Below are 18,134 nucleotides of genomic sequence, written 5' to 3'. Positions count from 1 at the left end.
CGGCTCGAAGTGCGCATTCAGGGCATTGAGAAGCGTGTGGTAGGTCTTAGGTGTTGCCTCCACCAATGTCTTGTAAATGCGATGGATGTCCTTGCCTCCCAGGTGAAGAAGTAGGGCCCTGCGCCGCTCTCGGGCTATACCCGCCCCTTCGAAGTAGATCTGGAGACGATCGGTCCAGTCTCTCCATCGTGGGGCAAGAGAGGAGGAAGTGCCGTCGACCACAAATGGCTCAATGGCGGGAATCGACGCCATCTTGGCGCAGTCGCAGATCCACTCCGCAGCACGTGCGCTCCCTACCTTCCTGGGACAGCGACAGCCGCTTGGCTGAGGTCAGGATGGACATCCTTAGGGCCTCTTCAGCATCCCGGCCGTGTCAGGCCTCGCAGCGGGGTCCTCCGCTCACCAGGGTGCCGGGCGCGAATCTCCGTAGGCTCCGCCGGCCACGTGCGAGGCACACACCCATCAGCAGGCACGCCCCCGAGAAGAAGGGCCCAGCGTGGGGTCTCCCAACCTGCCTAGGGCTCATCGCAGGCGAGCTGCACCCAGGCGAGACAGCAAGGGGCCAGGGTCGAGGGCACAGCAGTGGTGCACGAGGAGATGGCTGTCAGCACTATAGCATGGGGTCGTTTCTGCCCCTCGTCGCCAGTGTGATGGCCTATATGCCAGAGACCTCGTGGTTAGCGCGCTGCATCGCGCAGAAATGCACTCGGACACACGATGTAGTTTCCAGCGTGGTCCCGACTGCCGATTGCGGGCCACGCCCCTTTATTTATCCCCAGCGCATGACGTCATGCGTCAGCGCTCGTTCCTCACCTCCGACGTGGGTAGACTATACCGCTACCCGACGTCGGAGGACACTACAGTGTAGTTAGCACTATATAAATACAATTACAAAAGCTATTCAGCTGTGTGCCGCAGCGGAAGTCTTTCTTTGCCATTATCATTCACCCATCATCGTCATCATGTTGGAGACTGCCTGTTTCCGCCATTTTATTCAAAGCAAATAGGGCTTGTTACATATACAGCTTTTGATCTGTACAACAATTAGGCAACACACTGAGCTTGCTGATTGACGTGTGAAAAATCCAGATTAAGGTTGTAGGTGAGCCACTACTTTGAGAGTAGAGTCTATACACCTATTCTTAAAAAAAAAAAAATCAAACTAGCTGTCAAACAGGTCAGTAGTAGTGTACCACGTCCCAGCTAACTTATATTTTATATTTATCATGACATGCATTGTGAAGTGTTCGTCAATAGATGTTTGTGGGATTTGATTAATAATACTTGATGCGACAAGCATGTCCTTCATCAAATAACTGTTTTGTTTTGTTGCATGGTAATACCTCGCATTTACTCCATCATCATACATTTATTGTTTGTTAGGGATTGATACGACTACATGAGCAGAACGCATGACAAATGGAATTATCCCCAGCCAACTCAATGGAAAAAATGATATCGACCTCAGAAGGATAAAATGCCAAGTGTGCCTACTAGATATCTATGACATGCAGACTTTTGGTGAATGCTCTGTCAATGATGTACAATTTAGCTCATTTCAAGGTTTCCATGTATGGCATTGTAGTTTGAAGTTGATTAACTTCTATTTGAAATAATCACTAACAAATACTTGCTTTTCCAGCGTTATTAATGGTATATAAATCAACTAGAGTTTACCGAGTATATCACTAGTGTATTCATCACAATGCATCTGTCATCAGTCCATCAAAACCCGCAAGCAGTGTGTAACACGCACTTTGTACCTTTAGTCGTTGCTTAAGATAAGCAAGGCTGTCAGTAAGAGCGCCTCCTTTTTCTGCCAGCCTTTATTCTCGTAAGCAAGGACTATAAGTAAAAGTGCATGTCTATGCACCGCTTCCAGGTTTTCCAAACACATAAATAAAGGCATTGTCATTTACAATGTTAATAGCTTAAACTTGTGCAAATGCGAGACCTATTAAATTGCAAATGCTTGTCATTTCTGCATCGTTCGCACATGTACAATCCATAGACATGCTGTACCTGGACTGTGAAGATGGATTAAAGAAACAATACCAAAAGACAGACAGAAGGGAGGGAGATCTACAGATGAGCGACATGAAAACAGACTGATGAAAGGAGGAATTGCAAAGGTGAGACAGACTGTAGATAGTGACTATGTCAGAGGAGAGAGAGAAACAAACTACAGAGAAGGTTAATGGTGCAAGGGATCTCGAGAGAGTCAGACTACAGACAGGACAAGTGGCAGAGATACACAGAAGGAACACGCGATCCTTACATTGGGATCTGTACACGAATATAAACGATATGTCATACTTCGACTTCCATACTCATGAGTGTTCAACCTCATCCTCTCAGAAGGCTGCATCATGTGACAAGGGGGGCATGTGGATATTATAGTATCAAGCAATATCAGAATGCACAAAATAATTTCCTGTAAGTTCACTGGAAGAAGTTCTGAAAAAGGATCAAACAAATCATGTGCATTTTTTGCATTAAACATCAGGCACATTTTAGAATTCTATATTTAATCAGCAAACTAGATACACCAAGGGAGAGGAATTCGTACCAGGGTGCTATCAACACCATTTAATCTATTTGCAATTAAGATTTTCTGAACCGTCCTTGACATAATGTAGGCCTTTTTGAGTCACTCTGGCTACCCCTGACATCATCCTGGTCTTTCCATGACATATTGTGGGCATTATGGCCACTTGGTGCTATTCTGACAATTCCTGTCATGACAGTACTCATCCTTGACATATTGTGACGTTTCCTAACACTTGTGTATATCTATTGCATAATCACAAGTGAAAGACATCTACAAGGTCATTCAGCAATGCGGCTGCTCAACTACACCAAACTGACAGGATCAGACAGATTACCCCAACAGCACTAGTGACATCATGGACAGCACTAGTGACATCATAGACAGCATTGTCAAAATAGATGAGGAAAAGCCTCAGCACACTTATGAAATCACACTGATGGAAAAAGTGAAACCCAGGACACAGCAACCAGAATAAGAAGTAAGCTACCAGAACACAGCCTGTGTTATCTCTTGAACACTACATAAATGTCGTAAATGTGATCATTTTCTCTGAAATAGCAACCAGATAGTTTTTTAAAGTAGAATATGTACTAAATGTTGAATTTTTATTTACAGAAATAGGCTCAATTCTGCTAAATAGCACTTTGTCATTTTTAAAAAGCACTCAGATTCATTACTTTTAGATTAATGTTAGCTTTCATGCCTATTAACCATCATCAAATATTAGGGAAGCCAAACATATTGCAGAGTGTTACACCATAATAAAGCTGAAGAGTTCATCTCCCCAGTGCCTAAAGACCATATAATACCAGACCTGTCTAGCTTTCCTACAGTGGCTGGGCCTTCACGTCAATTTGGCACAGTCAGGGCATCAACCTACTCAAAGAATACACTATCTGCGTGCGACACTGGACTCCAACGAAGGAAAAGTGTATCCTTCAGAGGAGAGACTATCATCTATCACTCTGAAGTGCAACTAGCTTCTTTGCACTCTCCAACCTTCAGTCCGGCAGGTTGCCTCACTCCTAGGGTCAATGGCATCTTGCATCTTCCTAGTTCCCAATGCCAGGCTGAGGATGCGACCTTTGCAACAGGATCTGGAGAACAAATGGGATCAGTGGACGGCTTGATTGGACGACAGGGTCCATCTCTCCCAGGCTGCGAAATCTTCCATCCCATAGCTCGATTGGATGACAAGGTCCATCTCTCCAAGGCTGCAAAATCTTCTATCCCAAAGTGGACTTGTCAAAAAAATATCTTGGTGGGAGACCCATTCCATCAGACCCTGAGAAATAGGTACACAGAAGGTGATCTCTGACCTTTTTTCTGTTGCTGTGCATGAGGATCCGCTGTCTGCGGTGCACCCTTCTATGTCTGCCTCTCAGGAGGCGGAGAAATGGAGCTGATCGACGTCGAGAAAGGACCCTGCGGTGATCTTGACTTCAACCTGTAGACGCCAAGTGCCCCTTCGACTCTGAACGGATCGACTTCAAACGCATTTCCGATGGAGATAGGTTTGTCAATGCCAACAGGGATGAGTGCCTTGACCTCGACCGACGTTGCACCACCGAGACATCTTGAGCCAGCGTTGAATGCTGGGAAGATGCTGACAGCTTTTGAATTCTCGACATCAGGAGAAGTGTCGCCGACGGAGACTGATGTCTCGACATCAGATGAGAAGCCATCGGTGGGGTCTTCTTCGACGATGGACGAGGACCCATCAACAGAGACTGGGGCTTCAACGTCAGACGTAGAGTTGCCTACAGACACCGATGTCTCGACATAGTGTGGGTAGACGACGAGGGAGATCGTTCTCTGGATATTGATCGTCGTAGAGGTGACATCAATGTGGACCGAGGCCTTGATGTTGACTGCCACCGGGTTGACAGCAACGGAGTACTTCTTCTCGACGTTGAACGCCTTTGAGGTGGTGCCAACGGAGACTCACTCATTAAAAGTCCTGAAGCTCTGTGCTTAACCCACATTTGGCCTACATTGGTTTGGTGTGGAGTGCTGGTCAGTGTGTGTATGGTACACATCTGCTGGGTGTATGTGTACCTGTGAGTGGTACGATACAGGGATAATTAATTGCAGTGTTGCAGTGTTGTGCTTTGCAGTGCTTGTATATTATATGCATGTGATGGGTGTATGTGTTCTTGTGAATGGTACAATACATGGAAAATTCTGAGTACCATTTTGGGAGACCCAAAGCTGACTGGAGGAACATGAGGAGAGGAGGTTGCAGAATCCCCCAGACAGATTTGTTGATTTAAGATTAAATGTATATATGTAGATCTCCTCACAAAATAGTTTGCCTTAGTGAACAGGCCCATAAGATGGTACTAATGGTATGAATTGTGGGAGCAGCGCAAGTGCAGCAAACAGAATCTTGTGTGGATGATTGGTAGCGTAGATTGAGGTTTCGGTATGCCCAAAAATAAATGTATTAAGAACAACAAAAAAAGCAAAGTTATCTGATAGAGTCTACTGTATCACTTTGTATTTTATAATCAAACAAAACATTGAAAAGTTCCAATGTAAATATTAAAATTAAACAAGAATTTTGAATAATTTTGTCTGGGAATTAAATAAAACATTTTGCAAATTGTGTAATAGTTTAATGTATACCTATTTTTCGAAATTGGTTTGAGATTGAAGTAATTGATTTTCAGTAGTGATTTAGTGGGGGACCACAGAAGTCACAAGGTTAAGAACTGCTGCTCTAATCTGTTTGGGACCTAAAAGATATCTGCACCTGCATGGGATCCTCACGGGCAGATTTACAAGAAAGTGACGCATCTGTAGAGATGCGTCACTTTCCCTGCGCCCCCATGCGAAACTCTTGCATCATCATGGATGCGCCATATTTACAATACGGCGCACCATGGCGCAAGGATTGACAGATGCGTCAGATATTCTGACGCGTCTGTTGATGGAAAGTTCGCGCATTGCTGGAGTTGTGTCGCAAGCACAGCGCAACTCCAGCAATGCGTGTTGCGGCCTATTCCCAATATACTGCATCACTCCTTATGCCTGCTTCAAGCAGGCGTAAGTTTTGATGCAGTGCCATCCTAAAAGTCACGCAGTGAAATCTTGTAGATTAGATTTCACTGCGTCACTTTTACGAGGCTTTCCTGCGTGGGAACGCCTACCCTGCATACATTATACCTGACGCGGGTATAATGTCACGCAGGGCTTTACAACGTGACGCATCTCCCTAGATGCGTCACGTTGTAAATGGGCCGCAACTTTTACTCTGCCGATGCGTCACAGAAGTGACGCAACACCAGCGCAAAAGTGATGACAGAGGCTTGTAAATCTGCCCCTGAATGCCTCATCTATCATTTACCAACATTTCCTTGAATATAATGCATCAATTCAGCTTCTTCACTTAAAGTGAGATCATATATTCTTGTATAAAGGACTTTAGCCCCAGAAGTAAATTCAGTTGCACAGTCGAAATCTCTGTGTGATGGTAGAGCATCAACAGACTATTTATTGAAAACATTTGTAAATGATTGGTAAGGCAGAGGCAGTACATTGACATTTTCCTGATTGGTAGAGGTAAAACACAACAGAGGTTGTGTGATCTTCTGGAGATTAATCATAATAAAACAAGTCTCCTGTCAGTAGGCAGCGGAAACGGTTACTCTCCGCTGAGTCCAGCCAATTAGATTCTGTTTCCTTTTAACGTAATCCCAATCCAAGATGACCACCATGTGTGTCTTCCCTAAAGGTCTTCTTTTATTTCTAATATTTAAGAGGCCGACAGGTGTGTAAGATGTTCGCATTGTTACATTAGCAAACGTCTTTCAGTGGCTCTCTTGCCCCTTCCTCGCTGGCCTCTAAGGATAAAAGTGCCCCTCATCTCTCCTATCATACATTATTGCTTATTCAGCACCTCCCCAGTCAGTGCCCCCTCCATAGTTCAGCACCCAGTGCGTCCGCACCAGTCTCACTGCCCTAAAGCCGGCCCTGTGCACACCGAGAAGACAGTGCACCAGTTTGACGCTGGTAAATTTGTTGAGCCCTGAGAGGAAGGGCAGTTCATCAAGACCACACCATTTTTTGCATAGCTGCATTGTGACATTTGTACTACCATCAGGTTTTTTGTGATGGGGCTTTAAGTTGTCCTTTTCTTAGTCTGTACATAAAACGTGATTGATATGCAGCTTGTAACTGGTAGCCGATATGTGTTCTCTGATATATTTAGTTTGCTAATACATCAACATTTTAATTGCTGGTATATGGCTGTTTTGATTCCGAAGTGCCTGCTGTTTGTATGCCTTAGACTATCACAAAGAAACAGTGCTACTCATGAATTACCCTTGTATGTCAATTGGTTCTACTTTACTGCTGTGTAAACATGTTGTGGGACATACAGCATTGTTGTTCACAAAGGTAAGACAAGTGCATATAGCCCTTCTTAAAGACAAAATAAAACCACTGATTCCTTGTCAAAAGTATCAACTGTGCTAGAGTTTGCGATGTATACCTCTTACGTGCCCAACATATAGAGCAATACTTATCTTCTAATTCTTTTTCATAGCACTCTCCTTTGAAGGCATCACTTAACTCTACTAAAGCAGTCTGTTCAGCAATGTGGTCTTACTCCCTGCTCCATATCTTTGTAGCTGAAGATGTTGCTTCACTGTGGCATTTTATTTCTAGGACAGCTAAGAGCACGACAAGCACAGTGGCTCAGCTATTACCCAACACTCCTCTAGCAAAAAGCTAGACTTATTGGCTTTCACAGTGCTTGTTAATTAAGGATGCATGAAACATTTTTATATATTAACAGACATCTTTATAATCAGAGAAAGATTCTATAGAAGGCATCCAAAACATAGTTTTGGTAAAGGAACTCAAAGCTACAAACCCAGTTTGATACAATGGAAATACACAACTCACTCACTGAAATAATGCAATGTGCAGTACTTTATTCTGTGTGTTTTCTCCCAAGGGAAGGTGGGGATGGAGTGGTTGGTTGGTGTGGGACAGGAAAGGCTGTGTGTGTGCATGTGTGCTGTCTGTCTGTTTGCCTCTCTGTCTGCTGGTGGGAGTCCTGCGAGAATGTGGTGCCCCCAAGGAATAATAATACATACCATATTCGTGTCTATCAAATCTCAAATATTTGTTCCCTGGTACTGCAGACATGTTTAAATGCTACTTGAATTCAGAGATGAAGTAGGGTACTGGAAATTCCATGGTGTCAATGCCCAGAACACGACAAATGCTTATCAGGTGCAGGCATGCCTTCTCCCGAGTCTCGGCGACACAGGCCACACAGCAGTACAGCTCCACAAACTCAGCTGACTCTATTCTATTCAACAGAATGGTCATCCGGATTACACCACGCTCATGTAAGGCCTGCAGAGTCTCCAGGCTGGCACTGGTTCTCAGAGCTTGTAGGTGCAAAGGGTGCACACACAAGATACCCACAAGGTGAGTGCATGGACGGGCACGACGTACTGGAGTCAATGGCGGCACACTGCAGGCCACCATGAGATTGGCCAGCATGATGTCTTCTCCGTAGATCTCCAGGATCCAGTGACGCAGAAAATATCCTGCCAGCCGGGCATTGATCTCAATGAGCTTCGGCCCTGTGGGCATCATCTTAAACTCTACATTAAATACTCCATCAACCAGCCCACAACTAAGACAGGATTGGTAGGCGGCCATCACAAGCTGGGCCTCCTTTTCTGGTGGGAGAAATGTAGGCATGCAGGCAGCGGTCTCAGTGAAATCGGGCACCCGTGTGGGGCCATTATCAGAGACAAATGCTCCCATAAGCTGACCGTCGTAGATGATGATGTCAACATCATGTTCGGAACCAGAGGCATATTCCACAAGTACCATAGCATTGCCATAGCTCAGCCCAATGCCAGGGCAGTCTCTCTCCTCTTTCATATTGCTTGTGATGTTCTTGTAGTGCTGGTGGCACTGCTCTTTATTCTCCACCAGTTTGACTCCGATGGCTCTGCACCCAAATTCTAGTTTCATTACACAAGGGTAGGCAATGCAGTTAGAAACCTTCTCAACATCAGTGTGACTTTTCACTTGGTAGGAAGGCAAGGCATAGGAAGCAATGGTAGTCGAGAAGGCACTGTCTTTGCAGGAAAGCAGGCTGAGGTGGGTGCGACTCTTCTGCTTAGATAGGAGTATGGCTGACACTGAGTTGGAGCGGAGGCCAAGCTGCTCACACACTAAGGCAGCAAGGATAGTGCAGTCATTCCAGAAAGCGACACATCCATCCAGATGCATTGTTCGGTCACGTACCATCTTCACGATCCACTGGGCATGAGCCTCATCCTGCTTGTGGTCAGTCATGTCATAGTGAATGAAGTTGTGCACAATACTTGCAGCAAAGTGATTTGGGTCCGATTCAATCAGGTGAACCTAGAACAGAATGAGGCACACAGTGTCAATATCCAAACTAGTGCTTAATCTATCGACATAGTCAATTCCATCCAGCCGATTGATTTTAGGTGCATCAACAGGCACTGCCACCCACAATGCATTCATCCACTTAAGAATTCACCTTCATTGTTTCTCCCATTGAGTTATCTATCCATCTGTGCATTCATTGACCTATCCACGTAGCCGTCCATGCAACCATCGTCCCACAGATATTCCATAAATATGCCATGTGATCAGCTGCTCTCTCTAATTCATCTATCTACCTAAACTTTATTTCACCTGCCTTGCACAATACAAACAATAATGGTACAATAGCATCAATCCATTCATCCACCCATCCATCCATCTATCCACACAATCTATACATGATTTCTATTAACACATCCACAAACTACGCATCCATTCATCTACAGGGACTTTAATTCCGTCACACACCCATACAAGGCAGGACTCCACTCCGCGGCCGTATTACTATCATGAAGTATAATCACCTTATACCCATCTTGATATCTTTAAACTGGCTACGGATTGAAGCATTAACTGGCCTGCATTATTTGCAAAGTTCTTCACACAAAGGCCACGATCAATTTCTCTGCAAAATTGGTCACATCCAGAGGTCAATGTCTCTTTCGTAGCTCCTAAACCTTCTTCTCAAACTTTCCTCTTGCCAGAGAAACAGAACCCTCAAGCGTTTGTTTCAGGGTGTGCTTTCAAGTTGTAGAAGGGCATTCTCCCACCAATGAAATCCGACACTTTAGGTCTTCAAAGGGGAGATGAAAACTTGGGTCCTCCAACAATTCCTCCTAGATGGCCCCATTATCCACACGTCACAGGTCACTTTCAGAGCAACCTTAGAAGCATGAGGGGCATTCTCTGCCTGAGTACTCACCCATTGCTTGGGTGGGATTTAGAAGCAAGCATTGGTTCGTGATTCTCCCTCTCTGTGCATTTCGATATGTCTGAGTGTGTTTCCTTATTGGTTGAAGGCCCTGCTCTCTATGGCTCCCATTCCTGATGTATTTCGATTCACATATATCGTGTATCAATGTACATTTTCTGTTTTATTTTTCTACCGTGGCTGTTACTTCTGTCTACGTTGTACAATATAAAGCCCTCTGACACCCCTCGGGGGCAAGACAGCGCTATATAAACGCTTAATAAAGAAATACACGATAATCCTACTAACCACCCCTGTCCAATTATACCGCTATGCAGCAACACAAATTCCAGTTGATCACAAAAAAAACACATTGCTTATGCCATGCTCATAGTTGATATATTATTGACAAAACTGAACGATGTTAAATACAATAGGAAAAAGTTGTTTAAGCTTATTTATTCATATGCTTCCCATGGGTCTGTAGGATCATATACACTTCAATACATTTTGAGGCATATTTCAAACCAGTCTGTAGGAACCAGAAATTCAGAAACCTAATTAGATGAGTTCATTGTAAGGCATGCAATATTTTAATTCACTCATATTGTTTCATAACAGATATCAGAAAAGAATATATATCTTTATCTTTGTATATATTCATACATATAAATATTCTCTGCCAAAGTCGCCGCTCGCAGTGCAGTGGGTGCCGCGGCTCGCGAGGACGCGCTCGCACACACGTCACCAACTCCTAAAAGGAATGCCTCGTACTCTCGAGCTACTATGTATCCAAAGATATTTTATAGCTTGCAACCAAAATTGACAAATTCGTTTCAGCCCCCTGGCCTTTGTCAATTTCAGTAAACACCATTACAATCCCACATTTTATCATGGGGCATCTGTATTCGTTTGCACATAAATAATGAACAAGGGTGCATCTCTATGAAAAACAGCTTGCTAATACAACGGCCATTTTATAACATGCATTTCTCCCCATTATGATAGCAATGAATATAAATACAATTCGGACCACAAAATGTTGCACCATCATTCTAATACTCAATATATATGCACATTTATCTGTTACCTGTTTTCGGTATAATTTGCTCAAAACTACAACATAAAATTTCAATAGATATCCTACTGAGGTTGCCACTAAATGGAGGTCCCTGAATTACTTAGTTTCAAAATGGTGCCCTGAATGGGCCTACTGCAGAGAACGTGTACAAGAAAGCAATATATGTTCATGATACTTTACAATTACATTTGATGCACCTTAGTCTAAAATTATTATTCAATAGTCATACCATCAAGTGTCTGAGCGCGCAGTGCTGAAACATCAAAAAATTGTCTCTGTCGCGGAAACAACTGTTACCCAGAAAAAAAATAATATATATATGTTCTCACGTGTCGTTGCTCTACAACCATGCGATATGGCTGCACCAAGCTCTCAAAGATATCCCACAGCCATCTTTGTCATGCAAATGGGTTTATTCAGTGCAAAAACAGACAAAAAACTCTCCAAGAGTAGGTGCAAAAGAATACCGAAAATAAAGTTTCAACAGCCAACACGTTTTTGCGTGTTGCCTTCTGCTGGGCCTTTGTTGTCTTCTACTGGGCCTGAGTAAGTAGCCCTCAACCTTCTAGGTCTGCATGCTACTCCCCACCTGCCAATGCTCGTAGCACAGAGCCTCTATCCTGGTCCTTAAGCTGCTGTTCAAGCCACTGTCCCTGCTCCATTGGTTTTTGCTTAGCTTGTGTGGTAAAACTGTCAATACTTCAGTCGTTTTAGAATTGTGTTGCTTGTCTAATTATCTGCCCGCACAGTAAATACTGCTCTTCAGTATCTCGTTTCCCCTCATTAAATATTGTTTTTGTGCTTGCTGTCTGCTGACTGATTTTTCCCTGCTCCAAGGACTACTTAATGAAGGCCGCAGTGCGGCACCAGTGAGTAGCCTTTGATCTTCTAGGTCCTGCACGCCACTCCCCTGAAACACATGAACTGACAGCTTTGCCCCGATGCCAAAACCATCATCAAAGGCACTCTCACGTATGCATCCAGGACAACTAACCGGCCTCAGCAACGCCATCGCTCATTTCATCACCCCGCTTACCATCGAATCTGAACACCATGTCTTCCTGGGAGACCTCAACTTCGACCCGGACAATTCCACCAACTACACCGAAAATCTGGAAAGGATGGACATCATCAGCCTCAAACAGGTGGTCCCTGACCCCACACACATAGAAGGACACACTCTAGACTAAGCCTGTGCAAAGCACTACGCTACGCTCGCGTAGTTTGCGAAGTTCGCGCTAATTCGCACTACGCGAACTGCACATAGCACAGTGCGAACATGCGTAGCGTAGTGTTGCGTAGTGCTGCGGTCATTTTTTGCTTGCTCGCGGTCCTCAACGTCAAGTTGGCGACCGCGAGCAAGCAAAATGACATCCCGGCGAGACTTTTTCCTTGTTCGCGATCAGCAACATCAAGTTGGCGATCGCGAGCATGGAAAATAAACCTCCCGGCGAGATTCCCAACGCGAGGAGGTCAGGTTTCTCATTGCGAGTGGTCGCGTATGCTCGCGACCGCTCGCGATGAGAAACTACCAGTTCGCGTTGAGAATACTGCCGCTCGAGTAAAAATCTACTCGAGCAGCAGAAAACTACAGCTCGGACTGTGCAAGATGCCATTTTCAATGATTGCACAGTGCCGGTTGCTTGTCCGCACTGTGCAATCATTGAAAACGACATCTGGCACAGTGCGAACAAGGTACTACGCAGTTCGCGAAGTGCTACGCGTTGCTCGCGTAGTGCGAACTGCACTTTGCATAGCTTCGCGAAGTGCTACTTCGCGAACTACGCCCAGGGTTACTCTAGACTAAATATTTACGCCCAGCAACAGAATTATGTACAGCCACACCTCACAACTCACCTGGTCGGAACACTATATAGTACACTTCACCCTCACTAGTCTTCCCCGCACAGCACCTAACCAACACATCACCCTGTACCTCAGCTAGACCAAGGTCTCTCAGAAACAATGGACTGACGCCCTCAGCACTGCGCTGCCCAACATCACCACCAACCTTGCCCAGATTGTAGAGTACTTCAACGTCTGGATCACCAGCGCCACCAACCAGGTCGCTCCCACTAAACCAGCCAAAACTCTCAGACCCACCAAACAAGCGAGCTGGTACAGGCCAGAACTTAGCGTGTCAAATTGCAGGTGCAAACAACTAGAAAGAAGATGGTACACCAGCAGGAACCACACTAACTTAACCACCTACAAATCAGTCCTCAACAATTACCGCCGTCAGCTCAAAACCACAAAACAGGAAACCCTGACCCATGGGGTCAAGACTAGCTCCAACCATACCAAGGAACTCTTTACTATTGTCAGAGAGTTCACCTGCCTCGCTGACCCACTTCAGGAAGGGACTCAAGACCTTGCTTTTTGATTGATACCTGCAGCACAGCACCTGGATATCCCCTTGGGTGATTAGCCGTGCTATACAAGTACTATTTGATTGACTTGATCATTCTGTCCTTAATCTACAATGCACAATTCACCATGTACATGTTGTCTTGCACAATACTAAGGCCCTGTTATTTGCCTCCTTCCATAATTCACTAGATTGTCCGTCTTCCATTCCTGGGGGCTTTGGCCTCGCGGTTGTAGGGTATATAAAAGTGGATTTTGCATGGGTTAGGCCATTGAAGGTATGTACTATTTTGTTGTTAGTTATACCCAGTGTCGCTGTCAGATACACTTTTTTCCTCTTATGGATCTGATGGGAGAAGGGTGTTCTCCTGCTAGAGGTAAGGTTCACCAAGGTACATACACAGGCCACTGGTATGGGACACACCCTTACACACTGAACTGTTTTCATCCTCGTACCTGAAGCCGGAATGGTGTGCTTGTACAGAATAAGACCACATCAAAACCGCAGGCATTTTCTTTGATGTGTCTCAGACTGAGACCTGGTCTGAGTATTTCCACAGCGTTTGACTCATTGTTGGCTTGTTTCACAGGGTATTGATTGCAATTTTTTGACACCATCAGAATAGAGTTTACAGTTAGCTAATGGAAACCGTTGGTATTTCAAAAACCTCACCTACAAGAAGAGCACCATGCACACACAGGGAAGAAAATTTTCGAAAAGTAGATGCCCAGCGCCTGGATACCCTCACGGGTGACAAGAAGCGCTCCATAGATCTATTGATTGATTGGGCACCTCATACTATTTAAATATCTCTGCTCAACACGCAGGCTCTACTTCACGACAGCCAAAGCCAAGTACTACACTGACGCCATCAGTGAGGCATCCAACAGAAGCAGAACAGCCTTCAGGATAGTTTGGCACCGTGTTAACCATCTCCCTGATACACCAGTCTGATATCAGGCCAAGAAGTACAACATCTTTAACATAAAATACAATCTAACAGTGCTTCTGCCTCCACAAAACATCCCACACCGGCCAGCCTTTAACCTCCAATTTCACAGACAGCACTTCCATTGCCAGCCACATTAAACTTAACTTAAGTGAATAGTGTCAAAAACGCCCCTTTTGGACAGCCATGCCCCTGTTTTTGATGAATGCTGTCTCTGGTATTAGACACTGCACACTGGGGTCCTGTGCCTAGTGTGTGAGCTGTGATCTGTAAAGCACGTACAAACTGGTTATTTAACTCTTAAGTCAGTAACAGCATTGGTTGCAACCTTTACAAGGTCATTGAAGGGTGTGAAATTTAGGTAGGAATGGTTGTAATACCCACTTTTTTCAAGCTGACACAGAACAGAAGAGTACAGGAATAGAATATTTTGTTGGATTTGATTTTCATACCCTAAGAGAACTGGAAATACAATAAAAAAAGGTTCTCGCATGTTCAAGCATACATAAATTAAAATGGTTACTCTGGGGATCATTATAACTCTGGGAACAATCACAAGCCCCTTGTTTATATTTTGGGAGGAACCAAAGGTTCTTTTAACAGGTAAAATTTAGGCTAGCCAGTTTAAGAGCCAAGCTATTGAGGTAGAGGTTTTCAATATACCACATTCTGAGAAGTAAAACAAGGTTAATCATATAGCCTAGATTGCCCCAAATAGAGAAAAAGGAATGAGAAAATTGATCTGGGTGTGATCTTGGAATGGTTGGTGGCCACTCAGTATGTGAAAAACAGAACTCGTTTTACTGAAAGTCAGTTGAGTAGAGAGAAGTCTGGGAAGAAGCTCAAGTTACAGTCAAAATCTTGACAAGTGTAAAACCGGGTGGCCTAAGAAAGGGTGCTTTAAATGGGAGATGCAGTCATTTGCTAAGATCACTGCAGGATTTTCCAATGAGAATAGTATATAGTGAGAGCTTAGAAACTGGTAGTACATATTGAATTGCTATCTAGTGGAGTTGCTGAATTTATAATGTCTTAGAATGATATAGAAGAGGAAAAAGTTAAACATGAGATGCTGGTGGCCGCCTGTGGAGCAGGGTGTCTGTCACATCATCAGATTCATAAAACCCGAAAAGAAACCAGGACACCAAAATGAAGAACCCTGGGAGCATGGTAGTGAAAATAACTGCTGACATGCAGTTCAAATACATCGAGGACACAACAGATTAGTTATACGACAGCAGACACTCTGGGGATGGCCACATCAAGTACTTCTTCAAGGTCAAAAGAGGCAGACTTTTATAAAGACCTACTAAATGCATATGCAGGTGTCTGCCAGGGTGGGGCTGGGACACAAAGTAGGTCTGGGTACAAAATACATTGGCCCCCATTAGTACATTTGATAGCTTAAAAGGTGGCCCATGTTTGCAAATCGGAGCAGTTTGAACTTGTAAAAACATGCAGTGTAGGTACGTACTTTGTGCTATGGAAAACTGCATGGATTTTGAGCTTGCTTTATGTTTGTTTTGAAATCGGGGACACACTGACCTGTCAGACCAGCCCATCAGGAAGGGCCTGATTGCCCTATAGGCCAGTCCAACCCTGGTGCCTGGCAATTGTAGTTGTTACCACTCCTTTGCTTTTGTTTCAGTTCTCTCACCCCATTCTATCTCTTCACCTTTAATATTTTCTTCCTCCTTTTTTGGTTGTTTTTTTAATTTGCTTTTATAACACCATAGTTTATAACACACAGCTCAAACCTATAAGTGGATAAGAATATTTTAGTAAGCACTATAGGGTCAGCAATCATTCCCTTTGCTTACCAAGTCAAATACAATTAGTCAACATCCATCCCATATCTTATCTTTTCGTGGGCAACTACGTGTTTTATGGATGGTTCCCTTAGACGCTGCACATATATCCATACACTGAGTTCATTTTTCAGGTGTGGGGAATGGGTTTGATGCAGTGGCTGGCAAAGTTCCTTTTGCCACCAGCAATCCAGTGCCCACCAGTTGGTGGGCGCCCACTGAATCAGTCTTTATCTCTTCCATACCCAGGATGGCATATTTGCGGTTCACCACCAGGTCATAACCCACTATCCTTCTGAGGGCATGATGTAATTTGGTCAAGTATCGGATAGTGATTGGGAAGTCCCATACCCTTTCTCCTTGGTGCCCTCAGTCCCTAAACTTCTTTGAGTTTGGTTCTCATTTATGCCCCTAGTTGTGTATCCCTTTGTGTGGACTTTTCCATGCCAGAGCTGCAGTTTATGCTTGGTCTACTTCAGTTCTTCGGCAGGATTTGCGGTGTACCTGGGGGCTACAACATGTTCATCTTCACTCCGCACCGAGTTTGTCAAGTACTGGATTATTTTGAAAAATCAAAAGTGCTTGTGTACCATACTTTCCCTGCTTACTGTGATCCTTACCTTACGGCAGGGGATTCGCAGTCCCTCAACTACTGTCCAAAACTCTGTGCTACGAGTGTTGGTCATGCTATTCTTCTCCAGGTCTCCACCACCTGTGAAACCAATTTTCACTCTCTCCCCTTTCACACAAGTTCCCTACACAATCCTGAAGTCTAATACAGCAGGGAAGCATACCTGAAGGGGAAGGAGGATGGCTTGAACTCCATATCTTGATTAGTTTGCATGTACCAACGTAGAACTCACAGTACAAAATTGTGAGGTGTGCGAAGTGACTGACTGAATCCTAGCGCAAGACCACCCATAACACTGGTAGAGTTTCCAAACAATGTCTGGAAAAGGTAGCCGTCAATCTCTTTAGGACTATTTAATGAATTATTCCATTGTGTGTGTTAGTTTCAAATTCAAATGAATGATGACCAAATTTTAAGTATTCCTCCTACTATGGATTGGTATTGGCTGGATTTTCAAGGGAAGCTTTCATAAGACGACTGTGTCCAGTTCACGTCTAAAGAGAGGCTGGGGCTGAGCGAATAATGCGTAGTCTCTGTCTCCACCAAGACTATGCTTTAGTGGGCAGTACAAAGCGAGTTGTGGAGGCTGGTGTACACTTGGCTGTAGCCAGTCAGTCACGTGCCAATGACATGTGAAGAGAGCTGCTGAGGATGTTCCTTAGTTCCCCACATTCAAAAACAGGTCTGGCACCATTTGAAGGTGTTGGGAATGTCACAGTGTCTTTATGTGCCTTTTTGAAAGCTTTTCTGCTTTGTGGTATCTCATGTGTGCTTTGTTCTTCTATTATCAGATTTGTTGGTTCAAGGTTTCTTCTATATTTGTTGTGGTCCGTTCATGTTGTGTGCATTCCTTTTGTTTTTCTGTGTGAAAAAGTGGGATGTGTTGGGACCATATTTCTGTCTTTGTCACAAACCTGCGTTGTTCCTAGGGATGTAAGATTGGGTCCAAGGAGTTCTGCGGATGAGAGTTGGCCACAGAAGCTGTAGGATGATTTTGGTACCAAATATTCTTATCTGTGGATCACATTAAAGTGAGCTCACATCTCCTTTTTAGTGTCTCCTTTACTACGAGTTGTGTTTTTGAGCCCAGCGAGAGGACCTTTGGAGTGGTTTGGTCGGATATACTTTTCTTGGGTTCCCTCTTAGCTGCAGATCTGACATATTTATTCATGGTTCTCTGGGGTCAAGCAGGAGAACACTTCTGTCCAATGCAGTGCAGGGCAACACCCCAGAGCATAACCATTTCCTCCAAAGTGTGACATAATCTTCTCACAGAAAGCTCTATTCCTCCACCTCCAAAATTCAGTATGGCTGAAGTCTCAGCAGAGAAGCAAGAGCTAGTTATTCCAACCTCTAGTATGGCTCATTTCCATAGCTCTCCTCCCCCTACCATCTGCACATTCCTACCTTAAGCCTGCCATCTGGCTGGAACAGAGGGCCTGGGGATAG

At 44.4% G+C, this 18,134-nt stretch overlaps 1 protein-coding gene across 1 annotated transcript in view; it reads right to left on the bottom strand.

Annotated features, from left to right (window-relative positions):
- Positions 1-7,507: 7,507 nt before the first annotated feature.
- Positions 7,508-18,134, bottom strand: part of LOC146839571 (carnosine synthase 1-like) — a 464,396-nt gene continuing 453,769 nt past the window's right edge. The window contains exon 10 of the mRNA XM_085650354.1: positions 7,508-8,950. Coding sequence (XP_085506480.1) covers positions 7,718-8,950 — 1,233 coding nt within the window. The 3' untranslated portion in view covers positions 7,508-7,717. The remainder of the gene's footprint in view (positions 8,951-18,134) is intronic.

The sequence above is a fragment of the Triturus cristatus genome, chromosome 4_1 (assembly GCF_964204655.1).
Source record: "Triturus cristatus chromosome 4_1, aTriCri1.1, whole genome shotgun sequence".
In the NCBI taxonomy this organism is placed as follows: domain Eukaryota; kingdom Metazoa; phylum Chordata; class Amphibia; order Caudata; family Salamandridae; genus Triturus; species Triturus cristatus.
This window is presented reverse-complemented; position numbering and strand designations above follow the sequence as displayed.